Raw genomic sequence first — 27296 nt, 5'->3', positions numbered from 1 at the left:
CTCTCTCACGAGCAAAACATGAGCAGCACCAAGACTCCATGGGTGTTAGAATCATTACTATGTAATCTAGATTATTGACTCTAGTGCAAGTGGGAGACTGAACGAAATATGCCCTAGAGGCAATAATAAAGTTGTTATTTATATTTACTTATATCATGATAAATGTTTATTATCCATGCTAGAATTGTATTAACCGGAAACTTAGTACATGTGTGAATACATAGACAAACCGAGTGTCCCTAGTATGCCTCTACTTGACTAGCTCGTTAATCAAAGATGGTTAAGTTTCGTAACCATAAACATGTGTTGTCATTTGATGAACGGGATCACATCATTAGAGAATGATGTGATGGACAAGACCCATCCGTTAGCTTAGCATAATGATCGTTTAGTTTTATTGCTATTGCTTTCTTCATGACTTATACATATTCCTCTGGCTATGAGATTATGCAACTCCCGAATACCGGAGGAACACCTTGTGTGCTATCAAACGTCACAACGTAACTGGGTGATTATAAAGATGCTCTACAGGTGTCTCCGATGGTGTTTGTTGAGTTGGCATAGATCAAGATTAGGATTTGGCACTCCGAGTATTGGAGAGGTATCTCTGGGCCCTCTCTGTAATGCACATCACTATAAGCCTTGCAAGCAATGTTACTAATGGGTTAGTTGCGGGATGATACATTACGGAACGAGTAAAGAGACTTGCTGGTAACGAGATTGAACTAGGTATGATGATACCGACGATCGAATCTCGGGCAAGTAACATACCGATGACAAAGGGAATGACGTATGTTACTATGCGGTTTGACCGATAAAGATCTTCGTAGAATATGTAGGAACCAATATGAGCATCCAGGTTCCGCTATTTGTTATTGACCGGAGATGTGTCTCGGTCATGTCTATGTAGTTCTCGAACCCGTAGGGTCCGCACGCTTAATGTTTGATGACGATTTGTATTATGAGTTATGTGATTTGATGATCGAATTTTGTTCGGAGTCCCGGATGAAATCACGGACATGACAAGGAGTCTCGAAATGGTCGAGAGGTAAAGATCGATATATTGGAAGGTTATATTCGGACACCGGAATGGTTCCGAAGTGATTCGGGTAATTTTCGGAGTACCGAGAGGTTACCGGAACCCCTCGGGAAAGTATTGGGCCCTAATGGGCTTTATGGAAAGGAGAGAAGGGCCACAAGGGGAGCCCCCCCCCCCCCCCGGTGGCAAGTCCGAATTAGACTAGGGAGGGGGCGGCGCCCCCCTCTTTCCTTTTCCCTCTCTTCCTCCTTCCCTCTCTCCCCCTCTAGGAAAAGGAAGGGGACTCCAACTAGGATTGGGAATCCTAGTTGGACTTCCCTATGGCGCGCGCCCCCCCTTGGCCGGCCTCCTTCTCCCCCCTCCTTTATATATGTGGGCAGGGGGGCACCCCAAACCACAACAGACAATCTCTTAGCCGTGTGCGGTGCCTCCCTCCACAGTTTACCACCTCGGTCATATCGTCGTAGTGCTTAGGCGAAGCCCTGCGCCGGTAACTTCATCATCACCGTTGCCACGCTGTCGTGCCGACGGAACTCTCCCTCATCCTCAACTGGATCAAGAGCTCGAGGGACGTCATTGTGTTGAACGTGTGCTGAACACGGAGGTGCCGTACGTTCGGTATTTGGATCGGTTGGATCGTGAAGACGTTCGACCACATCAACCGCGTTACTAAACGCTTCCGCTTTCAGTCTACGAGGGTACGTGACACACTCTCCCCTCTCGTTGCTATGCATCTCCTAGTTAAATCTTGCGTGACGTAGGAAATTTTTGAATTACTACATTCCCCAAAACAGTTTGCACGTAAGTTATCAGGTTTGTGATGCATAAATTAGCATGATGTTCACATATAATTTACTGGTATATATTTATGATTTTTTATGGATCAAAACCTACCGTCGTGTTTGCACGCAAGTTATCAGGCCCGTGGTGCACAAGTTATCATGCTATTCACACATAATTTATCCGGGTATATTTCTATACCTCTATATAGTGTGCGAATAACTTTGAAAGATGGTCGTTGGATGAAGCTAATCCGATAGTGCAGAGATGGCAAATCCAAGCCCTACTGGCTGTTGGATATCATCAACATTCCACCAAATTCTGCCACATGTACAATCTAGTATACTCCATGGTTGAACTTAAGCATAATGCACAAACCTCAAAACACAAGCACTTCTCGTTTGTTCTAGAATCTTCCGTATCATAATTGCCCAAACTTTTTTTTCTAAATGAATTGTCATTATTTGTTTTTTACTTTATGCTTTAAAATGCACAATCACATGAATCTTAACCTTTTAATGAAACTAATTGATTTTGAATGAGATGAACTATAAGAACTAAACGAACATCTACATCATGCATATATGACTCAAAGCTTGACATGTTATAGTGTGTATTTATTCATAATTTGATTTCCAAATCTTATGCGTTCAATGCATGTGTACCTTACTAGTTAGTAAAAATATGAATAAAAAAGTTATCACAATGTTTGCACGTAAGTTACCAGACCCGTGGTGTGTAAATCACAATGCTATTCACATAGACTTTATCGGGCGATATGTTTCAACAACTTCTTCCCCCCCCCCCCCCCCCCCCCCGACCAAAGTTACCACGATGTTTGTACGTAACCTACCATGTCTGTGATGCGTAAATTACCATCCTTTCGAGACGACCTGCCACCTCTCCTTTGCCAAAATCTCCTACCTCTCGGATTGATTATCCTGTAAAGGCCCCATTAATCACATCACCAAAAACGTCGCCACCATCCTCCGAGCATTGGTGGAGATGCTTACTACCACGTTGAAGTGGAACAACTACGATGCGCTAGAGAAAACTCATGAAAATAAAAACAAGAAAGCTATCACGCTACTATTTACACATGAGTATTGGGGTGTTTTTCAACAATTTATTTTCTCGGGTCAAAAAAGTAATCAAGCTGGGCTAAGTAGGTTATCGTGCATATATTATCATGGTATTTACACATAGGGATCAAATCTAACCAAACTAACTCAATTACATGGTAAATTTCATCCAACCCATCACCGTCCAACAAGCCTACTATGGGATTACTCACGCACGGCGGTGAGCATCATGAAACTGGTGATGGAGGATGGTTGATGATGATGATGACGATGATTTCTCTTCTTCAAAGCCCAAAACAGACTCCAGATCTAAGTTATCAGCGGATGTTTTTCAACAAGTTTTCTCTTTCAGATCAAATAGTTATCATACTTGTTGTGCGTATATTACCATGCAATTACACATGAGTTACCAAGGGTATCAAGCGAGACGTTCAACGGTGTCCCAAAAAAATCGGAACGTTTGCCAAATAACTTCTAAAACCAAAGGGATGAATGGATGAGGTAGGTTGCTGGTTCGCCGATCACTGGTTTGATGGGTAAAAAATCGAATCAAGTGCAAAAAAAATAAAATCAGAAACTGAACTAACTTGTTTGTGCGCAAATATAGTAGCGTAGACAGGTTAAATAGTATATTTGCTTTCAATCTTGCAAGAAACAGAACCTAGCTGAGGTTGTAGGCTAGCTGAGTTTGCTAAGGTTCAAGTTTTGAATCCTCACATTATTTTTTGCACATTAATTTTTGCACGAAATAAAAAACAGGGGACGAAGGATTCCTAGCGAGGAGCCAGGGAAACCAGGAGGATCCAGCGACGTCGTTCGGATCTTTGGTTCATTTTCGATCATTCGGAAGTTACATTTTATTGAATATCAACTTTATGCTAACAGCCACATCAGATCAATACAACTCAACGCACTTTGTATGAAATTTAAGTGGATCATGAAAATTCTTGAATTCACGGACAATAATTCTACAAAACAACATTCAACTAAATTTAGCTATACAAGGATAACCTCCAGCTAATCTTCAATGGCACCCAAAGAATCTACAGCTATCCTTGGCCAATGTTCAGCCTTTATTTTATTAGATGACAGGAAGTGGATTTTGGCAAGTGACCCAATGCCCCGGGGCATTCGCTTCTGCACTGCACGCTGGTCCTCGTTTGTACATGGGAACTTTATAGGCAGATTCACGCCTGGGCATATGCAACGTACCAGTGCATCATACCTGCGCGCATTCTTTACTTTCTCTTGGCACTTGGCACATACCAGTCTATCATACAGGTAGACATCCTGTAGATTCACCGCTGCTTTCAGGACACGCCTGACATGACTCACCATGTAGTCTTTAGCTTGAAAGCCGACGAGGATGAACTTGGCCAGACAGTGGTGCTTGAAATTTGATGTAGGCGATTCCCATTCAACGCCCTTGTTCTCACTATACAACTGCTCCCTCCTAATCTCCTGATTCATTTCCATTTCACATGGATGGTCCCATACCTACATGCATGCCACCAATAGGACAAAGGTAAATGAAACAGGTTAATTTTGCACTCCAAGTGAAAGCACAGGTGCATACAATCATGCAACAAAGATAACAGACCAATCCTTCAAACAAAAGACTGGAGGTGCAGTTGCGTAGTAGAGCAACTCCTCAAAAAAAGAAAGAATAGAACAATCTTTATTAGCTAAGAACATACCGTCATGTAGAGCTCCTCCAGGGACGGCGCCGCTTCCAAGAAGAACATTGTCCAGGTGAGATCATACCCTTCAGGAATTTTAACTAGATTGAGAATCCTTAGTTGCTGGAACACATATGCCTGCCTTCTGGTCAAACACTCTGGTTGAACCCAAATCTGCAATAAGCACATGATAGGATGAGTAGAGAACAAGTGAAACCAGGACAAAGCAATCAACCCACAGCTTACCTTTTCGCATTGAAACCCCAACGTCAGGTCTCGAACAGAGGTCTCATGAAGAAAAGTACTTAACTTGAGCATTTTGTCCAAACTACGAGCAGCATTTGAAAGTCTCAGAACCTCGAGCAATGGGACATAGCCCAGTGCCAGTGGAGGTTCTCTGGAAGTTAACCAAAACAAAAACACCAGGCAGGTGAGTTTCGGAACCCAGGTGAGTTTGACCATGTCAAAACGGCAATTAACAATACTGAGCTCAATGAGCTGTGCGTGTTCAACTTGGAGTGTTATCCAATCCTCTGTGTCACAATTGAAAAAACCTAAATAATTTAATTGCTTGCAAGTGACAAGGATGTTAGAGACAAAGTTGGATTCACGGAATCTCAAATTCTCCAGGTAGAGGCGCGTGAGACCAGCAAATGCATTGTGGCATTCATTAAAAAATGACACAAACCGTGTCCCATAGTTCACCACATCATCAATACTGCACTTGCGTCCCTTCTTCTCTGTCAAAACTGTGAATTCGGCTTTCTCAACCTTGAGTGTCGCCATGGCATTGCCCACAGTATGCCCAACAGATATGGGGACACCGTCTCTCAAGTAAAACGTCATGCTGAGGCGAATGGGCCATCCACCCGGATCCCTGCGTGCCAGTATGCTCTTTATCATTTTGGCTACAGCTGTATTGGCCACAGCTTTGGCTACAGCTGCTGCATTGGCCAAGGCTTTGGCTACAGCTGCTGCATCAGCCAAGGCTTTGGCAACAGCTGCACTGGTCCTCCGAACCAATTCAGCATCGGACACTGCTGCATTGGCCGGATCTTTGGCCACAGCTGCAGTGGTCCTCCGAACAATTTCAGCTTTGGAAATGCTGGTTTTAGTTTCTGACGGCAGGAGGTCCCGAGCACTGATTGTAAGCTGTGGGACCATGGCAGGAAGCTGACTCCACCGTCTCGAGAGGACACTGGTTCTCGTAGCGGCGCGAACATCGAGCCGGTTGAGAATGTTGACCAGGATGTCATTGGGCAAGCTGCTGATCCTATCATCTGGGTTGCCTTTCTACATTTGGACTCAAAACAGATGAGAGTTGATATCACCATATAGTCAGTTATGCAATATTGTAAGTCTAAAAAAATGCAGAGATACAATTTGTCTACTGTCGCAAAGATGCAGATTTGATCTACGTAAGATAACACAAATTCAATTTAATTTGTACCCAAAAAAAAGTTGGATGTGATACGATTTTGATACTGTCTGAAAGACTGAAATTTGACCCCTGGTTGCTAAGGCAAATAAGACATTGAGAGGAAGGGGAGGACAAGGAACTCACCACCATGGTCGAACCGGACGGTTTGGCCATCAATTTGGCAGCCCGTCGCCGGCTACTAGTCCTCGCCATCGCCCAAGTTGCCGCCGGTCAGTCTAAAAACTGATGTCTAAGGAGTTGCTGCTGCGTCTTGTCCGAATATTGGAGGGCGGCGCGGTGCCGGCAGGCCAGATATATATAACTGCTGGGTTCCCGACACCGATGGAAACTCTCGTTTAAATACTGATGAAAATTCTATCTATGCAACGGAAAATATCCAAAAGGGGAGAAGGAATTCGAAAGAAGACCTGATTGTGATTGTAGCCCGGGAAGGACTGCTTTGATTCCGGATTGCCGCTAAAAAAGGGAGCCGCTTCGTTTGCGGACTGCGGCTCGGAGTGGAGCCGCTTGATTGCTTCGATTGCCGGTCCTTATTTGGGCGCCTCTGCTCAAGCACCGGTGGATCCTCATTCGAGGCATCCGACGGCGACGGCGACGGCGAGAGAGTGGAGATGGGCGCACGGCAGGCGGCGGCGCATAACTGACACCCGATCCCCTTTGCTCTCTTGTGGAAGGAACCCTAGGGCCTGGTCGGAGGGGGCGGCCTGCGGTGGAGGAATGATAGGCTAAGGCCCAATGTTCCTGACGTGAGGCCGCGCTGGGCCGATCGGTGGGTGGCGTCTTCAGCCCAGGACCTTGAGCTAATCACAGAAAGTTGCAAGCAAAAACGAGTCGGATTTTGGTGGGCTCGCCAAGTGTTTATACAGTGCTGCTGGAACACACAGAAAAACTAAAAATGGAGTACCAAGGTTGAACCCTGGCCGCATGGGCGACCTGTTGTAGTAACAGATAGAGAAAAGAAGAACTAACTGTCAATATTTACGTACAAAACATTTTTAAAAATGTTAACCAAGCAATTGCAAAAAATATGTTAAATGCATGCAGAGAAAATGTGTGTCATGTATACACAAAAATATACAGAAAAAACAAATGTGTATGCAAAAAGTTGAAAATTGTAGAAAAGTATTTTTAGAAAACAAATGTGGCCGCGCTCGGGAGGTGGGGGAAATCGTGGGGAGGGAGAGAACGACAGGCGAGGGCGAGTGGAGTGGAAGGGGGAAGTGGGAGAGGGGATCGAGGGGGCGCAAGCGGCGTCCTTATCCCCTCCGGAGGCCTGTAGCGGCGCGGGACGGCGAGCTGGTCCGTCGGCGACAGCGGGCGCGGTCAGACGACAACGATAGGGAGGTGGCAGTTGGGCCACCTAGGCCGGGCGGGTGGGCTACAGTCCGGGAAAAAGGCAGGGGCGGGGGGCTTTTCCATTGTTTTAATGTTTTGTTTTTCTATTTGCAATTTTCTTTTCTTTTTACAGTTTCTATTTTCTTATTAGCCTCTTTTTATTTTTAGTATGATAAAATACAACACTAGCCCCTAAATCAACATTAGTAATTATGCCACTGCCACAAAAAGTTTGAGGTTTAAATAAAATATCATAGTATTTTTATAATTTAAAAAGCAATTAAATTATTGTTTAGGCCACTGTTTTGATTAGTTTAGGCATTTAGGCACTTTGCAAAAAAAATTGGTTGACCACCATAATTAGTTATGGAACAGTTGCAATACTTTGAACATTTTAATTTTGACATTTGAAAACTTTATAGTTTGACTTGATTTTAAATTAGAATTTGAACGGGGTTTGAATCAACGCGAGTTTATCAACAATAACCGTGGTGACGTGGCCTCATTAGTAGAGGGTTACTGTAGCTTAATTATTCGGGTGCCAGAATTCTCCTCCACTACAAGAAATCTCGTTCCAAGATTTAGAAGGGGGAGTAAGGGGGAACGGATTTGATTATGAATTTATAACGGGTCTTCTCGGTCTTGGTTGCCCTTCTCGAAGAGGTCGATCCACTACGTTGATGTCTTCATTTCGCTGCTTCAGGGCATCATGATGAAGTCATCATCCCTTCTTCCGAAACTCCAACGTACTTATGAATGATTGACTAAACATTGTAAGTCATGGTAAAAGAGATCCACTCATAGTCATACTCAATATAAATTAATAGTAATGGATGCAAATGACAGCGGTACTCTCCAACTGGTGCTTTTTAATAAGAGGGTGATGACTCAACATAAAAGTAAATAGACAGGCCCTTCGCAGAGGGAAGCATGGATTTGTAGAGGTGCCAGAGCTCGGTTTTGAAATAAAGATAAATAATATTTTGAGCGGCATACTTTCATTGTCAACATAACAACCGAGAGATCTCGATATCTTCCATGCTACACACATTATAGGCGGTTCCCAAACAGAATGGTAAAGTTTATACTCCCCCTCCACCAACAAACATCAATCCATGGCTTGTCCGAAACAACGGGTGCCTCCAACTAACAACAATCCTGGGGGAGTTTTGTTTGCAATTATTTTGATTTGATTTGCTTAAAGCATGGGACTGGGCATCCCGGTGACCGGCCATTTTCTCATGAGTGAGGAGCGGAGTCCACTCCTCTTGAGAATAACCCGCCTAGCATGGAAGATACAGACAGCCCTAGTTGATATATGAGCCATTCGAGCATACAAAACAGAATTTTATTTGAAGGTTTAGAGTTTGGCACATACAAATTTACTTGGAACGGCAGGTAGATACCGTATATAGGAAGGTATGGTGGACTCATATGGAATAACTTCGGGGTTTAAGGGATTGGATGCACAAGCAGTATTCCCGCTTAGTACAAGTGAAGGCTAGAAAGAGGGAAAGCTATAAGGACGGATGTCTGAAAGGATCGGCATCCGGTAGTTATCTCAAGGAAGGAGATTTTAGAAGCACTAGGAAACGTACTAAGAGTGCTATAAGGAGGTCTAACAAATTTCAACCAGGTAGGCATCCAACTGATGCCTAAAACATGTGATCAGTGGGTACAGAGCAATGAAGAATAATGTTGCCTCTGATACCAGAATGAAACATGGTGAGGAAGTTAGCTCGTGAATTACATACGAAGCCAAGTGCAAAGAATATTTCAGAATCAAGGTTGTATAGGAGAGCCAGATTTCGATCATGTGGAACTGTGGGTTATGGGCCCATCATGTGGGTTAAAAGCAGGAAGGGTGCTAACATTTTGCACAGTCATGATAGCAAGGCAGGTCAGAGGATAGCTTGTCAATTATGTTGGCAACAACGTCGGTACCAAGGGCGAGGGACGAAGAGAACCATTTTCCTGCTCGCAAGGCGAGGCGGACCAATAGGCAAAGTTCTCGTCCATCAGTGGCTACCGGAATGTCATCAACAATAGTAATAAGGTCTTACAAACAGAGCTTGTACACCGAGGTGTACACATAAGCAGGGAATTATCACTGCTCATATATGTTAGGTTAGAAGAAAGGTTAAACAAAACAATGGAAAGGAAAGTGTAGATTCGAATCAGTTATCGGTCTTCTCAAGTGTCTAACAACTCAGAACCCGTAGAAAATTGGAATCGGCGAGAATAATAGTTGATGAACAACTCATAAGAAGGTATGTAGTTCTGTGATATTCTCGAGATACCAGAGGGTAATACTCGAGGGTAGAGCAGAATAGAGGTTTTGATACGTCTTCAATGTATCTATAATTTTTTATTGTTCCATGTTGTTATATTATTATTCTTGAATGTTTTACAATCATTTATAGCAACTTTATATCATTTTTTGGGACTAACCTATTAACATAGTGCCCGTGCCAGTTGCTGTTTTTGCTTGTTTTGTACTTCGCAGAATATCAGTACCAAACGGAGTCCAAACGCAGCAAAACTTTTTGGAGAATTTTTCTGGACCAGAAGACACCTGTTGGGCCAAAGAAGTACCAGACGGGGGCTCCAAGGGGAGCACAACCCACCTGGGCACGCCTGGGGGCCCAGGCGCGCCCGCCTCCCGCACCACCTCTTTGCTCTATAAATACCCTGAAAATCCAAAAATCCTAGGGGAGTCGACGAAACACAATTCCAGCCGCCGCAAGCTCCAGAACCACCAGATCCAATCTAGACACCATCACGGAGGGGTTCATCATCCTCATTGGTGCCTCTCCGATGATGCGTGAGTAGTTCATTGTAGACCTACGGGTCCTTAGTTAGTAGCTAGATGGCTTCCTCTCTCTCTCTCTCTCTCTCTCTCTCTCTCTCTTGATTCTCAATACAATGATCTCTTGGAGATCTATTTGATGTAAATCTTTATGCGGTGTGTTTGTTGGGATCCGATGAACTTTGAGTTTATGATCAGATCTCAAAGTGCGATGAAGAATCACTCCAAAGTTCTTATCTAGCGGAGAACATAAGAAGAAATTGTTTGTAGCTATTCTTTCCGATCGATCTATCCAAGAGTTCGTACTAAAATAACACCAAGTTATTCTTTCCGATCGATCTATCAAGAGTTCGTACTAAAATAACACCGAGTTATTCTTTCCGATCGATCTATCAAGAGTTCGTACTAAAATAACACCAAACAAATTCAGATTTATAATACTCAATCCAACACAAAGAACCTCAAAGAGTGCCCCAAGATTACTACCGGACAAACAAAAGACGAGAACGTGCATGCATAGATTACCCCAATGTCACCTCGGGAATTCGTGAGTGGAGTGCCAAAACATATCTCAAGTGAATCAATATAATACCCCATTGTCACCACGGGTATTCATATGCAAGACATATATCAAGTGCTCTCAAATCCATAAAAGTATTCAATCCGATAAAACGAAATCTCAAAGGGGAAAACTCAATTCATCACAACAAAATAGAGAGGGGAAAACACTCTGGGTGTGAATGTAGTCACGTAAGTGATGACGTAGCTGCGGGGTTGATAGTTATCAAAGCAACCACCGCTCCCTCTGGGATCGACATACTCTGCTTACCGCGAATTGCAATAGCCATGTGCCCTTGCAGGTCATCAACCGCACTCGTGTTGGGGAACGTAGTAATTTCAAAAAAATTCCTACGCACACGCAAGATCATGGTGATGCATAGCAATGAGAGGGGAGAGTGTTGTCCACGTACCCTCGTAGACCAAAAGCGGAAGCGTTAGCACAACGTGGTTGATGTAGTCGTACGTCTTCACGATCCGACCGATCAAGTACAGAACGTACGACACCTCCGAGTTCAGCACACGTTCAGCCCGATGACGTCCCTCGAACTCCGATCCAGCCGAGTGTTGAGGGAGAGTTTCATCAGCACGACGGCGTGGTGACGATGATGACGTTCTACCGACGTAGGGCTTCGCCTAAGCACCGCTACAGTATTATCGAGGTGGACTATGGTGGAGGGGGGCACCGCACACGACTAAAAGATCAAACGATCAATTGTTGTCCTTGGGGTGCCCCTGCCCCCGTATATAAAGGAGCAAGGGGGAGAGGTGCGGCCGGCCAGGGAGGAGGCGCGCCAGGAGGAGTCCTACTCCCACTGGGAGTAGGACTCCCTCCCTTCCTTGTTGGAATAGGAGAAGGGGGAAAGAGGTGGAGGAGAGGAAGGAAAGGGGGGCGGCGCCCCCCTCTCCTTGTCCTATTCGGACTAGGGGGGAGGGGCGCGCAGCCCTTGCCCTGGCCGCCTCTCCTCATCTCCACTAAGGCCCACTATGGCCCATTAACCCCCGGGGGGTTCCGGTAACCCCTCCGGTACTCCGGTAAAATCCCGATTTCACCCGGAACACTTCCGATATCCAAATATAGGCTTCCAATATATCAATCTTCATGTCTCGACCATTTCGAGACTCCTCGTCATGTCCGTGATCACATCCGGGACTCCGAACAACCTTCGGTACATCAAAACATATAAACTCATAATATAACTGTCATCGAAACTTTAAGCGTGCGGACCCTACGGGTTCGAGAACTATGTAGACATGACCGAGACACGTCTCCGGTCAATAACCAATAGCGGAACCTGGATGCTCATATTGGCTCCTACATATTCTACGAAGATCTTTATCAGTCAGACCGCATAACAACATACGTTGTTCCCTTTGTCATCGGTATGTTACTTGCCCGAGATTCGATCGTCGGTATCTCAATACCTGGTTCAATCTCGTTACCGGCAAGTCTCTTTACTCATTCTGTAATACATCATCCGCAACTAGCTCATTAGTTGCAATGCTTGCAAGGCTTAAGTGATGTGCATTACCGAGTGGGCCCAGAGATACCTCTCCGACAATCGGAGTGACAAATCCTAATCTCGAAATACGCCAACCCAACAAGTACCTTCGGAGACACCTGTAGAGCACCTTTATAATCACCCAGTTACGTTGTGACGTTTGGTAGCACACAAAGTGTTCCTTCGGTAAACGGGAGTTGCGTAATCTCATAGTCATAGGAACATGTATAAGTCATGAAGAAAGCAATAGCAACATACTAAACGATCGAGTGCTAAGCTAACGGAATGGGTCAAGTCAATCATATCATTCTCCTAATGATGTGATCCCGTTAATCAAATGACAACTCATGTCTATGGCTAGGAAACTCAATCGGAGTGACAACTAAATGATCCCGTTAATTAACGAGCTAGTCAAGTAAAGGCATACTAGTGACACTATGTTTGTCTATGTATTCACACATGTATCAAGTTTCCGGTTAATACAATTCTAGCATGAATAATAAACATTTATCATGAAATAAGGAAATAAATAATAACTTTATTATTGTCTCTAGGGCATATTTCCTTCAGTCTCCCACTTGCACTAGAGTCAATAATCTAGTTCACATCGCCATGTGATTTAACATCAATAGTTCACATCACCATGTGATTAACACCCATAGTTCACATTGTCATGTGACCAACACCCAAAGGGTTTACTAGAGTCAATAATCTAGTTCACATCGCTATGTGATTAACACCCAAAGAGTACTAAGGTGTGATTATGTTTTGCTTGTGAGATAATTTTAGTCAACGGGTCTGTCACATTCAGATCCGCAAGTATTTTGAAAATTTCTATGTTTACAATGCTCTGCACGGAGCTACTTTAGCTAATTGCTCCCACTTTTCAATATGTATCTGGATTGTGACTTAGAGTCATCCAGATCGGTGTCAAAGCTTGCATCGACGTAACTCTTTACGACGAACTCCTTATCACCTCCATAACCGAGAAATATATCCTTATTTCGCTAAGGATAATTTTGACCGCTGTCCAGTGATCTACTCCTAGATCACTATTGTACTCCCTTGCCAAACTTATGGTGAGGTACACAATAGGTCTGGTACTCAGCATAGCATACCTGATAGAACCTATGACTGAGGCATAGGGAATGACTCTTCATTCTCTTTCTATTTTTCTGCCGTGGTCGGGTTTTGAGTCTTTACTCAAATTCACACCTTGTAACACAGGCAAGAACTCTTTCTTTGACTGTTCCATTTTGAACTATTTCAAAATCCTGTCAAGGTATGTACTCATTGAAAAAAAAAACTTATCAAGCGTCTTGATCTATCTCTATAGATCTTGATGCTCAACATGTAAGCAGCTTCACCGAGGTCTTTCTTTGAAAAATTCCTTTCAAACACTCCTTTATGTTTTGCAGAATAATTCTACATTATTTCCGATCAACAATATGTCATTCACATATACTTATCAGAAATGTTGTAGTGCTCCCACTCAATTTGTTGTAAATACAGGCTTCACCGCAAGTCTGTATAAAACTATATGCTTTGATCAACTTATCAAAGCGTACATTCCAACTCTGAGATGCTTGCACCAGTCCATAGATGGATCGCTGGAGCTTGCATATTTTGTTAGCACCTTTAGGATTGACAAAACCTTCTGGTTGCATCATATACAACTCTTCTTTAATAAATCCATTTAAGGATTGCAGTTTTTGTTATCCATTTGCCAGATTTCATAAAATGCGGCAATTGCTAACATGATTCTTGCCAAACCACAGTTCATATTGTGTCGTCTCAATGGACTTAGACGATGCCCTTTTTAACGTGGATGCAGCTGTCTTTAATGCATAACCCCAAAACGATAGTGGTAAATCGGTAAGAGACATCATAGATTGCACCATATCTAATAAAGTACGGTTACAATGTTCGGACACACCAGTACACTGTGGTGTTCCAGGTGGCGTGAGCAGTGAAACTATTTCACATTGTTTTAACTGAAGACCAAACTCGTAACTCAAATACTCTTCTCCACGATCAGATCGTAGAAACTTTATTTTCTTGTTACGATGATTTTCCACTTTACTCTGAAATTATATGAACTTTTCAAATGTTCCAGACTTCTGTTTCATTAAGTAGATATACCCATATCTGCTCAAATCATCTGTGAAGGTCAGAAAATAATGATACCCGCTACGAGCCTCAATATTCATCGGACCACATACATCAGTATGTATGATTTCCAACAAATTTGTTGCTTGCTCCATTGTTCCGGAGAACGGCGTTTTAGTCATCTTGCCCAAGAGGCATGGTTCTCAAGCATCAAGTGATTCATAATCAAGTGATTCCAAAATCCCATCAGCATGGAGTTTCTTCATGCGCTTTACACCAATATGACCTAAACGGCAGTGCCACAAATAAATTGCACTATCATTATTAACTTTGCATCTTTTGGCTTCAATATTATGAATATGTGTATCACTACGATCGAGATTCAACAAACCATTTTCATTGGGTGTATGACCATAGAAGGTTTTATTCATGTAAAATAGAACAACAATTATTCTCTAACTTAAATGAATAACCGTATTGCAATAAACATGATCAAATCATATTCATGCTCAACGCAAACACCAAATAACACTTATTTAGGTTCAACACTAATCCCGAAAGTGTAGGGAGTGTGTGATGATGATCATATCAATCTTGGAACTACTTTCAACACACATCGTCACTTCACCCTTAACTAGTTTATGTTCATTCTGCAACTCTCGTTTCAAGTTACTACTCTTAGCAACTGAACCAGTATCAAATACCGAAGGGTTGCTACGAACACTAGTAAAATACACATCAATAATCTGTATATCACATATACCTTTGTTCAATTTGCCATCCTTCTTATCCGCCAAATACTTGGGGCAGTTCCGCTTCCAGTGACCAGTCCCTTTGCAGTAGAAGCACTTAGTCTCAGGCTTAGGTCCAGACTTGGGCTTCTTCACTTGAGCAGCAACTTTGCTTGCCGTTCTTCTTGAAGTTCCCCTTCTTCCCTTTGCCCTTTTCCATGAAACTAGTGGTCTTGTCAACCATCAACACTTGATGCTCTTTCTTGATTTCTACCTTCATCGATTTCAGCATCGCGAAGAGCTCGGGAATTACTTTCGTCATCCCTTGCATACTATAGTTCATCACGAAGTTCTACTAACTTGGTGATGGTGACTAGAGAATTCTGTCAATCACTATTTTATCTGGAAGATTAACTCCCACTTGATTCAAGCGATTGTAGTACCCAGACAATCTGAGCACATGCTCACTGCTTGAGCTATTCTCCTCCATCTTTTAGCTATAGAACTTGTTGGAGACTTCATATCTCTCAACTCGGGTATTTGCTTGAAAATTTTAGCTTCAACTCCTGGAACATCTCATATGGTCCATGACGTTCAAAACGTCTTTGAAGTCCCGATTCTAAGTCGTTAAGCATGGTGCACTAAACTATCAAGTAGTCATCATATTGAGCTTAGCCAAACGTTCGTAGCGTCTGCATCTGCTCCTGCAATAGGTCCGTCACCTAGCGGTGCATCGAGGACATAATACTTCTGTGCAGCAATGAGGATAATCCTCAGATCATGGACCAAGTCCGCATCATTGCTACTAACATCTTTCAACATAGTTTTCTCTAGGAACATATCAAAAATAAAACAGGGGAGCTAAACACGAGCTATTGATCTACAACATAGATATGCTAATACTACCAGGACTAAGTTCATGATAAATTAAAGTTCAATTAATCATATTACTTAAAGAACTCCCACTTAGATAGACATCCCTCTAATCCTCTAAGTGATCACGTGATTCATTTCAACTAAACCATGTCCGATCATCACGTGAGATGGAGTAGTTTCAATGGTGAACATCACTATGTTGATCATATCTACTATATGATTCACGCTTGACCTTTCGGTCTCAGTGTTCTGAGGCCATATCTGTTATATGCTAGGCTCGTCAAGTTTAAACTGAGTATTCCGCGTGTGCAACTGTTTTGCACCCGTTGTATTTGAACGTAGAGCCTATCACACCCGATCATCACGTGGTGTCTCAGCACGAAGAACTTTCGCAACGGTGCATACTCAAGGAGAACACTTATACTTTGATAATTTAGTGAGGGATCATCTTATAATGCTACCGTCAATCAAAGCAAGATAAGATGCATAAAAGATAAACATCACATGCAATCAATATAAGTGATATGATATGGCCATCATCATCTTGTGCTTGTGATCTCCATCTCCGAAGCACCGTCATGATCACCATCGTCACCGGCGCGACACCTTGATCTCCATCGTAGCATCGTTGTCGTCTCGCCAATCTTATGCTTCTACGACTATCGCTACCGCTTAGTGATAAAGTAAAGCATTACAGGGCGATTGCATTGCATACAATAAAGCGACAACCATATGGCTCCTGCCAGTTGCCGATAACTCGGTTACAAAACATGATCATCTCATACAATAAAATTTAGCATCATGTCTTGACCATATCACATCACAACATGCCCTGCAAAAACAAGTTAGATGTCCTCTACTTTGTTGTTGCAAGTTTTACGTGGCTGCTACGAGCTGAGCAAGAACCATTCTTACCTACACATCAAAACCACAACGATAGTTTGTCAAGTTGGTGCTGTTTTAACCTTCGCAAGGACCGGGCGTAGCCACACTCGGTTCAACTAAAGTTGGAGAAACTGACACCCGCCAGCCACCTCTGTGCAAAGCACGTCGGAAGAACCAGTCTCGCATAAGCGTACGCGTAATGTCGGTCCGGGCCGCTTCATCCAACAATACCGCCGAACCAAAGTATGACATGATGGTAAGCAGTATGACTTATATCGCCCACAACTCACTTGTGTTCTACTCGTGCATATAACATCAACGCATAAAACCAGGCTCGGATGCCACTGTTGGGGAACGTAGTAATTTCAAAATATTTCCTACGCACACGCAAGATCATGGTGATGCATAGCAACGAGAGGGGAGAGTGTTGTCCACGTACCCTCGTAGACCAAAAGTGGAAGCGTTAGCACAACGCGGTTGATGTAGTCATACGTCTTCACGATCCGACCGATCAAGTACCGAACGTACGGCACCTCCGAGTTCAGCACACGTTCAGCCCGATGACGTCCCTCGAACTCCAATCCAGCCGAGTGTTGAGGGAGAGTTTCGTCAGCACGACGGCGTGGTGACGATGATGATGTTCTACCGACGCAGGGCTTCGCCTAAGCACCGCTACAGTATTATCGAGGTGGACTATGGTGGAGGGGGCACCGCACACGGCTAAAAGATCAAACGATCAATTGTTGTCCTTGGGGTGCCCCTGCCCCCGTATATAAAGGAGCAAGGGGGGAGGTGCGGCCGGCCAGGGAGGAGGCGCGCCAGGAGGAGTCCTACTCCCACCGGGAGTAGGACTCCCTCCCTTCCTTGTTGGAATAGTAGAAGGGGGAAAGAGGTGGAGGGGAGGAAGGGAAAGGGGAGGGCGCCGCCCCCCTCTCCTTGTCCTATTCGGACTAGGGGGAGGGGCGCGCGGCCCTTTCCCTGGCTGCCTCTCCTCATCTCCACTAAGGCCCACGATGGCCCATTAACCCCCGGGGGGTTCCGGTAACCCCTCCGGTACTCCGGTAAAATCCCGATTTCACCCGGAACACTTCCGATATCCAAATATAGGCTTCCAATATATCAATCTTCATGTCTCGACCATTTTGAGACTCCTCGTTATGTCTGTGATCACATCCGGGACTCCGAAAAACCTTCGGTACATCAAAACATATAAACTCATAATATAACTGTCATCGAAACTTTAAGCGTGCGGACCCTACGGGTTCGAGAACTATGTAGACATGACCGAGACACGTCTCCGGTCAATAACCAATAGCGGAACCTGGATGCTCATATTGGCTCCCACATATTCTACGAAGATCTTTATCGGTCAGACGGCATAACAACATACGTTGTTCCCTTTGTCATCGGTATGTTACTTGCCCGAGATTCGATTGTCGGTATCTCAATACCTAGTTCAATCTCGTTACCGGCAAGTCTCTTTACTCATTCTGTAATACATCATCCGCAACTAACTCATTAGTTGCAATGCTTGCAAGGCTTAAGTGATGTGCATTACCGAGTGGGCCCAGAGATACCTCTCCGACAATCGGAGTGACAAATCCTAATCTCGAAATACGCCAACCCAACAAGTACCTTCGGAGACACCTGTAGAGCACCTTTATAATCACCCAGTTACGTTGTGACGTTTGGTAGCACACAAAGTGTTCCTCCAGTAAACGGGAGTTGCATAATCTCATAGTCATAGGAACATGTATAAGTCATGAAGAAAGCAATAGCAACATACTAAACGATCGAGTGCTAAGCCAACGGAATGGGTCAAGTCAATCATATCATTCTCCTAGTGATGTGATCCCGTTAATCAAATGACAACTCATGTCTATGGCTAGGAAACTCAACCATCTTTGATTAACGAGCTAGTCAAGTAGAGGCATACTAGTGACACTATGTTTGTCTATGTATTCACACATGTATCAAGTTTCCGGTTAATACAATTCTAGCATGAATAATAAACATTTATCATGAAATAAGGAAATAAATAATAACTTTATTATTGCCTCTCAACTCGAACTCCGGGGTCATCGTCCTCATAGGCTGGCGGCGACTCGACATGGGCGGAAATCTTCATCTCCTCCAGCGACGAGGAGGACCAGAAGTCGTCGCCGCTGCATTCCGCGCTAGAGGTGCCGGGCAAAGTCTACGCCGCCACTGACGTGGAGTTCAAGGAGCATAGGGAGTTGATGCTCCGTCGCTCCGTCGTCCACGTGAACGACCCGTCCCCGCCACCGGGGTGCTCCTCCTTGTGAAGCCGGAGCCCGCATCCCCTCCATGCTCTCCACCGACGCCCGTCCCCGTCTAAATCGTACGTCGTGTGAAGGAAGAGCGGTGATTGCCGCCGCCCGGCGCGTTAAGGAGGAGCAGCTCTCGCCACTGCTCCGGTGCGTCGTCAAGGTGGAGGGTCGCCGTCTCTATCCAAGGCGCGCGGTCGCCTTCTCCACTACCTCCGGAGTGGCGGCAACTCTTCATCCTCCCGGAGCGCCATGAAGACACATGAATACGCTGACCGGGAGCAGCGCTTGTGGGACCGCCGCAACACTGCGCGCCGGTCCGGGTTCGCGGACTCGGACGTCCCCCCCGACACACATCGCGGCGGACCAGGACCTGGCGTACGCCTGGGACCTAGACCGCTCATTGACGATGTCGGAGATGGCCAAGCGCCGTCTCGGCCGCCTCGACGGTGAGACGGCCAGGTACGGCGAGGAATGGTCCATCACCGATACCGACGGCCCTTCCAACGACCGCCACCCATCCCCAAACCCACGTTCTCGGTGGTCGCGGCCGCACTGCGCACGACGCAGGAGGAAGCGGAGATGATCATCCACGAGCGTCAGGCGGCCGCCGGGAAGCCCTACCGCCACCTTCCGCCGCCCCAAGGCCGACAACGACGACACTGACGTCGGGTCGGGCGCCGATGATGGAGGAGGAGCCGCCAGCCAGCTTGGCATGACTTGCGAGGTCACCATGAAGTATAGGCTAGTTTCGGGGTTTTATTTTAAGGTTTTTAGTTCATCGGACGAAATATTGTCCGGTTTTATGTACAAATTATCTTAGTTTTAATGAAATCCGCCGTGTTTATATTAAAATCGTCTGATTTGATTGAATTTCGTCCGGTTATTTTGAGTTGTTGTGAAAATGTATGCGGTTAGCGTTGGACGGACTGGTTCCCTCTATCTTTGGACGGATGCAGGAGCAAATTTGTGGGTTATCATTCAAGATGCTTAGAGCAACTCTAGCAGACCCCGCAAAAGCCGCAAACCCGCATAATTCTGGCGAGTATACCGGCTCGGCCCAATTTTGCGGCCAGAACAGACCCCGCATACTCGCATGGCCCGTAATTTTTTTACCGCGGCCCGCAAACCGCCCGCCTCGACCAGTATATCTACGGGTTCGCGACGCGTTTGCGGGTCGAAAATCCCCCCGCGCCGCCGAGCCCCGCAATTCCCCACTTCCCTCCCACATTTCTCGCCGCCGGCGAGCCTCTTCCGCCTCCAGCCGCCATGTGGGGACGCATGTGGAGCTCCGGACGCGGCTCCAGGAGCAGATCTGGCGGCGGCAGCGACCCCGAGCACGAGCGGCGCATCCGGTCGAACGGCGCGAGGAAGTGGACCAACCGCGGCCTCTCGTCGCTGCCGAGCTTCCGCGTCCGCGAGACAGACGAGTACGACCGTCGGCACAGCCGTACCCCGTCCTCTGTCGCGGGCTCGTCCTCCGCGGCGAGATCTTCGTACGCCGGGAGCTCCTCCTCTTCCGGTGCGGGCCTTCTCCCCGTGAAGAGGGAGTGGTCGGAGGAACCGGAGGAGCCGGACGAGATCGAGTTCGTCCCCGTCAAGGAGGAGCCCGAGGAGCTCGGCCGCCGCGGAGTCGTCGGGCCGAAGGACTACGTCGCCGATGTCGACGCGGTCGCGGCCGCCATTGCTCAGCGGAACTTGCTCGAGGAGGCAGAGCGCCGGCGCCACCACGAGGAGCTCGAAGACCTCGTGTTCCGGCAGGCGGTCACGGCCAACCTCGCCGCCAAGGAGAAGGACGATGAGTGGCGGCGCATCCGCGTGGAACAACGGGAGAAGTACAGCGACCTCGACAGCTCCGGCGAGGAGGATTGAGCTCGTCCACGGCGTCGTCCATGGCCGCGAGCTCACCGCCGTGAGATCCCCACCCCCTCTAGTACTAGTACTGATGTAGTATGTAGTATGAACTAGTGTTTGTAGTGTTTGATCATGTAAATATATGTAGTATGTGATGAACTAGTATGGTGCAATTTCTTCCGTGAAACCGTTTTTTCAAATTATGCAGTTTCACCTACGGTTTCTTTTCGACCACGCTCGTTCTCAACCCATAAACAGGATCTTCGTCAAACTGCAAACGCGTTTTGCGGGTCGGGATTTTGCAGGGTCTGCTAAAGTTGCTCTTACAGGGCTATTGGAGATGCCTCGAGAGAAAAATAATAATTCGAGATCCCTATAGAAAAAGGGATCAGAGGTCTGTTATGCGCCGCCGCCTGCCGTCGTCGGAGGCCTCGAATGAGGATGGAGCGGTGTTTGAGCAGAGGCGCCCAAATAAGCAGCTCCTCGAAACAGGAGCAACTCCTCGAAGCAATCCTTTCCGGGCTACAATCAGAAACATGCCCGCTTTCAAATTCAGTCTCCGAGTTGCCATCGGTACCCGCCAGTTTTAAGAGGAAGACGATCAACAGGTCCATCGACATCAAGTTTCAGAGTGACCGCCATCAGCAACTCAGGCGATCTCGAGATCTCTTCGCCGGCGACCGTCCATCAAGGCCCTCAGCAGCTATAACCGATGGTCCCCTCTAGCCAATCTGGTGTTTTACTTATCCTGCAGATATTATTTTTACCCCTGAATCAGTTCTTCATCTAAATCCTCTTGCAGATACAAGGTAGGAATCGTTTAGAAACGAGTGGTCAAAATTCATTGCATCGTGTGTGAGCGGAAAATAGCATAATTGCAGTTTTGCGGTTGGAAATCAGCAAAAATTACATATTGTTTGGTAACATGTACTCCGTATAAACATAGCACATCCAGGAGACTGCAAGAAATCAACTCTGATTTTATTCCATGCTAAATGCAGGCAGAGGAAGAAGATCAACTGGACCGGCTCAGTAGTTTGCCTGATGGCGTGTTGCTCGATATTGTAGGGCGACTTGACATCGCAGATGCTGCTAGAACCAGAATCCTCGCCAGACGGTGGAAGGAGATTCCTACTATGCTCTCCAAAATTTTATTAACAGTTGGTCCCTTTGACGATGTGCGCAATAGAGGGTTGACCTCTGATGATGTAGCTCGGGCCAATGCCACCGTGCTTGGAGCGATCAGGAGCATGCTGGAAAGCAGGACTACAAGTCTATGCACCATTAACCTCCTGTGTCTGCAATTCTTCTTGGCCGATGGAACTCTCAGTATTGGAGAAGGTAGTAAAGTTTTGTACAGCTAATCTCCAAACAATTTGTTTCCCTTTCTGCCGCCCGTTCAACTTGCAGCGGAATTTTCCCATCTCAAGCTTCACGAGCGCATCAAAATGTTTGAGTGATCACAAAAGTGTTTTTTCCCTTTCATTTGTAAATTTTGCCTCCAAAATGCAGGTGTGGGATCATCGATGTGAGATGATAGTGGACGGGGAGCAGAGGAGGCGGTATGGGTTCAGCGAGGACAAGAAGGATGCGCACGTGCTGTCGACAGCACCGGCATCCGATTTCAAGCACCGCAATTTGTCCGTGCTCAGGGTCTTTGGGTTTCAGTGCGAGGACAAGATTGTGAACTGCGTCGAAAGTGTCATGAAAGCGTCGGCAGCCCTGGAGGACGTATACATGTATGAGAAGCCAGTGTGCGAGTACTGTAAGCACACGGCACGGAAGGATTGGGCATGGGGATCAGCTCGCGTGTAAGGATTCATTTGCCGGGTTAATTAGTTCGTCTCATGTACTGGTTTGGAAACTTGGATGTTTTTAAGCTGACACTTTAACCTTGTGGCCAAAAGCAAAGCAAGAAAAATCGCGGCAAAGCTGACTGCTCTCGTTTAGATATTTCCTATTTCTCTTTTAAAGACTGGTCCACAACACAAGGTACTCCACATGTCATTTGAGAAAATGGAAGATGCAGGCCAGGGAAGGTCCGGCGAGGCGAAAGGGTCGGCGCGGATAAGGTTTAGCGAGCCAGCGGGCGTGGAGAGGCAGGTGCGCGACACAAATGGCAGCGGTGACATGGAAAGGTGTCCGGGCGTGAAAGTTCAAGCGGTTTCAGCCCACCAAAATTATACCGAAAGTCGTCTTCGAGTAAACATGAAATGAATTGGGGACAATTATATGATATCCCAGAAAAGAAAATTCAGGTTTCCGAGAGCCATTGGACGGCTAGTTTTGCCTTGACTTTCCATAAGTGGCAGTTTTTATCCAGGATAGATAGCCATTAGAGGTGCTCTTATTATGTTAACTGAGGAAACTGTAAACTGTTGAACCGAAGCAGAAACTGATGAAGATACTGCAGCAAAACTGCAAAAAAAAAAAAAAAAAAAACTGCAAGTAATTCACACAAGTAAATTGCGCTTCCAGGCTAGATTGATGAAAGTATATTCCACGCCAAAATGCACTTAGGCTAAAGTGAACATAAGAAAATGCACTAGACCGACCACCCCTTGGCTCAAGATGCTGCTCATGCATAGTATAGCAGAAGAGCACAACTGAGAACAGAGTTTCTTCGAACGAAGATGAGCATGCAGGCGGACAATTTGCGAGAGTCACACATCCCTAAAATAAGAGTGCTCCTGCAATTTGACATCCACTGTGAAGTCCTCGAACTGTATGAAGCCTCCAGATTGATGCAACACATGAAGGAAACAGACCCACTCAAATCTGCTTGATAGCTCCTCTGTATAACTGGAGCTGCAGAAGCAGAGTAACCAACCAAGGCAGCGTGATAGGTTCACTGAACAACCCAACAAATATACGGAGGGCAACCATGTGTCGCCACTAACATGTTTCCTGCTTAAAGGGCAACAGCACCAAGCCAGCCATCAGCCTACTCGGTCAGCTATTGCTATCTTCGCATGACACGGAATTTTTCTCGCTTGCGGAAACGCTCAAGCAACAATTCATCGGTAGCAGCTTCTCTACGTCCAGGAGGTGGACCACCTGGATTGTTACCATCTGTTGGTTTGCCTCCAGTTTCATTAGCTTGTGAATCTTGACCTTTGTACAACTCAGGATGTTCTGCATTGTAAGCAATGGTTAAATTGAGAAGAAACATAACAAATATGTGACATCAATAACACGACACTGACTGCATTTCAACAACATAATAATAGCATTAAAATGGCATCAACAACATAATAGCATTAAAATGGCATCATTGCCACTAGATTTTCCATGGGACGTCAATTTGCAGAAGCACAGATTGTTACGCAGGCGGATTTAACCAGTAGTGCATTTTTAATGATAGGAAAATATACATTAAATCTTGCATTCGACTTTCTAAACTAATCATACCAGACTCAAAATACCAATAGCAGACACTCTCTGAAGAGTTCTGCTACAGGAACAAAACTGTCTTCTTGACACATAACATGCCGAACAATATCATATAAATATTTCATGTAACAGTGATACATGTCCTCACTATGAAAATAAAACTAAGGAAATGACCTTAAGCGTATACAAACCTCTTCGCAATTTTTCAGCATAATCTCTCCCACGATGGAAATAATCAGCACTGTAACTTGATGGAATGTTTGCATCTGATTTTGTTTTACCCGCAAGCCTTCTCTCTTGCAACATCTTTTTAGCTGCCTCGGTTTCTTCAATATTTCTCAATTTGTACCTATCATGTGACGATTGTTTCTGTTAGTGATGATATTCACAGAAAAATCTTTTGAGATCACCAAGATTAATTTCAGAAAGCAAGAAATATAATATATCACCAACATCGAATTATTGTAAGCAAGAAACCTGGTTACTGAAAATCCTATATCCATGAGAAATTGTCATGGACAAATTTATTAACCTAGACATTAACCACACTGTTAGGCCTTGAATATCAACAATAGCATTAGTGCAGCAGAGATATGTCTGTAGGTTTTCTGCATCCTTACACAACTTAATAGCTTCAGTTCCTATTTACTAGCATGCATCAATTTCAAAGAAGATCAATAAACTAGCCATGATAGGCTGAACTCATTGCAAAGCAATCTTGAATTGGCATTGTAGATATTACAGGGATAAAATGCATAGCACACTTAATAACACCAAACGAGATCCGAATGCATTCCTAGACTTCTGGCCGCAAGGATTTTGCTGATCATGAAAAACAAAAAATAAATTCTAAATGAACTCTAAAGAATAGGATGCTTGGAGTTCATACAAAATTAAACCTATCTAGCTAATTAAATGCTCGAAGTAGAACTGCCAGCACCCAGCAAAGAAACTTTGTCTGACAATGGACCATTGGACCGAATAGTTGGCATAGGTTATAACTGTTTCATGCACTTATCTAGAGATTTATGAACAGTAGTAAATTGCTCTCCCTCACTGATCGATATAGGCAACAATAACAAGTACACGACACTTGAGGCTTCTTTTAGGCACCTTCCCCTCTCAATCCAACATAATGACATAACTTCAGCAAGTTTTACTCTAAATAAAGACAGAAAAAGAGGGGTGCGAGCACACACTCGATGGGCAGCTGAACTTCAGCGATGCCAGTGGTCCACTGGGTTGAGCTCTCCTCCATGTTCTTCTTCCTGACCTACAAGCAAACAATACAACACCAATATCATTGCAGTCCCACAACAATCTCACCCTGAGGAGTGAATCACAGAGCTGTTCAGCTACAAACAAACCTTCAGGTGGTCCGGCACAACATAGAGCTCATCCACCTCGTCCTTATCGTCCTTGTCGTTCACCTCAATCGTCTTGCCCCTCTTCTTTAACAGCTCGTTCTCCACATACCTCAACCTTGAACGATCAGACCCAGGCTTAAGTCAGTTCTGGAAATCGGATTGGCAAGAATAAGCAGAGTCAGATGCAACAACGCACATATTGGGGTCTTCGATGGTAACAGCGGTCTCCTGCGCAAAGGTGTCCTGAAGCACGAGGTCCTCCTCGCCCGGTGCCCCTGCCCCGCTGCCACCTCGGCCCCGAGCGGAGGACGCGTCGGTGGTGGCGGAGCCGGCGGCGCCGGTGGCCACGGACGCCGCGGGGATGCCCAGCTTCCTCTCCCGGAGCTTCTGCATGTACCTGATCTCCTCCAGAGCAACGCTGCGAGGGGTGAAGGGCAGGAGGCATCAGCAAGAATCCCTAACGGGGCAAGAGAGGGGGAGCGGGAGAAGGGTACCGGCGGGTGTCCTCGTCGTCGGAGTTGTCGGCGGCGTCCGACTCGAGGCTTCGCTTGCGGAAGTTCTTCACCATGGTGAACCCGCGCCGGTGCCGGAGGGATTTGTGAGGATTCCTTGCCGGAGCGGGAGTCGCCGGCGGCGAGGGGTGGAGATTTGGAATGCTGAAGCGGATTAGGGTCGTCGTGTCGGAGTTTTTTTTTTTTTAGGGGTCGTCGTGTCGTGTCGGAGTGAACCGGTGGATAGAAGGAAGTTCGGGCCCGTTGCTACCCAAAGCCCATAGACCGGGGTGGGCTTCCTTATTTCCAAGAGGCACAACCATGTCTCTCGCGGAAGAAAAAAAACAAAAAACACATTCTTTTTTCCGTTTGTGATAGACACGCCATGCCTCTAGCGAAAGTACAACCGTGTCTCACGGATGGAAAAAAAATAGAAAACACATTTTTTTCGTTTCCGAGACACACGGTTGCGCCTCTCGTGAAAGCAAAAATCGTGTCTCTCGAAAGAGAACGCGTTTTTTTGTGCAATTTTTTTTCAAGAATTCTTTTTTTTCCAAAAGCTAAGGAAGACTGTTGAAAAAACAAAAAGTTCAAAAATAAAAAATACTTAAAAAACTGAAAACGCGTGCGAAAAAAATAAAAAAATAAAAATCTAGAGAGACCGCCCAGAGCCCTACTCCAGAAACCTGACTCTTTGAGTGCTTGCATCTTAAAGTCTCCAAAATAGAGGATAATTCGTCCAGGGTGCACACCCACTACGACCGAACAAGCCGGCTCACTAAGGATTGTACCAGTAGTGTGGGTTTCTAGCTATTTTTTCTCAAGGTTGGTTCATTTTTAATTCTTTTTGTCTATTTTTTGGCTGATTTTTGTTCAGTATTATTTTTCTTTTCTTCTCCCTTTTCATTTTAATTTCATGAACTTTTATTTTTATAAAATTTTGAAAATTGCAAATTCACAGTTTTTTTGAAAAATGGAACTTTCAAATTTGTAACCTTTCTTCAAATACGTAAATGTTTTTCATGATTTTTTTAAAATTTCTTGATTATTTCAAAATGAATGAACATTTTCCAAATC

The 27296-nt window shown here is 45.3% G+C and overlaps 3 protein-coding genes across 4 annotated transcripts; 1 reads left to right on the top strand and 2 right to left on the bottom strand.

The window, feature by feature from the left end:
• Window positions 1-3800: 3800 nt before the first annotated feature.
• LOC123146276 (uncharacterized) lies at window positions 3801-6708 on the bottom strand. Of its 2 annotated transcripts, none has more exons than XM_044565899.1 (5): window positions 6429-6708; window positions 6145-6325; window positions 4827-5873; window positions 4599-4754; window positions 3801-4398 (listed from the first exon to the last, which is right to left on the bottom strand). In XM_044565899.1, the coding sequence occupies exons 2-5, from the start codon at window positions 6211-6213 to the stop codon at window positions 3919-3921; spliced, it is 1752 nt and encodes a 583-aa protein (XP_044421834.1). In that variant the 5' UTR covers window positions 6214-6325; window positions 6429-6708; the 3' UTR covers window positions 3801-3918. The 2 variants fall into 2 exon arrangements, with proteins under 2 accessions (XP_044421834.1, XP_044421833.1); XM_044565898.1 differs by having other exon boundaries at window positions 6145-6322; window positions 6429-6707.
• Window positions 6709-21336: 14628 nt separating this feature from the next.
• Window positions 21337-22783, top strand: LOC123142792 (uncharacterized). The gene is made up of 3 exons (XM_044561541.1): window positions 21337-21888; window positions 21970-22309; window positions 22481-22783. Exons 2-3 carry the CDS (start codon window positions 22190-22192, stop codon window positions 22781-22783), a joined length of 423 nt encoding a protein of 140 aa, XP_044417476.1. The 5' UTR covers window positions 21337-21888; window positions 21970-22189.
• Window positions 22784-23420: 637 nt separating this feature from the next.
• Window positions 23421-26473, bottom strand: LOC123146274 (protein COP1 SUPPRESSOR 2). Its single transcript, XM_044565897.1, has 6 exons — window positions 26223-26473; window positions 25925-26146; window positions 25729-25843; window positions 25561-25634; window positions 24553-24710; window positions 23421-24103 (listed from the first exon to the last, which is right to left on the bottom strand). Exons 1-6 carry the CDS (start codon window positions 26294-26296, stop codon window positions 23931-23933), a joined length of 816 nt encoding a protein of 271 aa, XP_044421832.1. The 5' UTR covers window positions 26297-26473; the 3' UTR covers window positions 23421-23930.
• Window positions 26474-27296: the final 823 nt, after the last annotated feature.

Source organism: Triticum aestivum, chromosome 6D (genome assembly GCF_018294505.1).
Source record: "Triticum aestivum cultivar Chinese Spring chromosome 6D, IWGSC CS RefSeq v2.1, whole genome shotgun sequence".
Taxonomy (NCBI): domain Eukaryota; kingdom Viridiplantae; phylum Streptophyta; class Magnoliopsida; order Poales; family Poaceae; genus Triticum; species Triticum aestivum.
Note: the sequence above shows the minus strand (reverse complement) of the source record. Positions and strands in the feature narration are given on the sequence as shown.

Excerpts from the sequence above, each read along its gene's own strand:
- LOC123146274 (XM_044565897.1), bottom strand. The coding sequence starts at position 26,296 with ATGGTGAAGAACTTCCGCAAGCGAAGCCTCGAGTCGGACGCCGCCGAC. Across the intron at positions 26,147-26,222 it reads GACGACGAGGACACCCGCCG|CGTTGCTCTGGAGGAGATCA; the intron begins GTACCCTTCTCC and ends CACCCCTCGCAG. Across the intron at positions 25,635-25,728 it reads TTGTGCCGGACCACCTGAAG|GTCAGGAAGAAGAACATGGA; the intron begins GTTTGTTTGTAG and ends GTTTGCTTGTAG.
- LOC123146276 (XM_044565899.1), bottom strand. The coding sequence starts at position 6,213 with ATGGCGAGGACTAGTAGCCGGCGACGGGCTGCCAAATTGATGGCCAAA. Across the intron at positions 4,755-4,826 it reads TGGGGTTTCAATGCGAAAAG|ATTTGGGTTCAACCAGAGTG; the intron begins GTAAGCTGTGGG and ends TGCTTATTGCAG. Across the intron at positions 4,399-4,598 it reads TGGAGGAGCTCTACATGACG|GTATGGGACCATCCATGTGA; the intron begins GTATGTTCTTAG and ends GCATGCATGTAG.
- LOC123142792 (XM_044561541.1), top strand. The coding sequence starts at position 22,190 with ATGCCACCGTGCTTGGAGCGATCAGGAGCATGCTGGAAAGCAGGACTA. Across the intron at positions 22,310-22,480 it reads AACTCTCAGTATTGGAGAAG|GTGTGGGATCATCGATGTGA; the intron begins GTAGTAAAGTTT and ends TCCAAAATGCAG.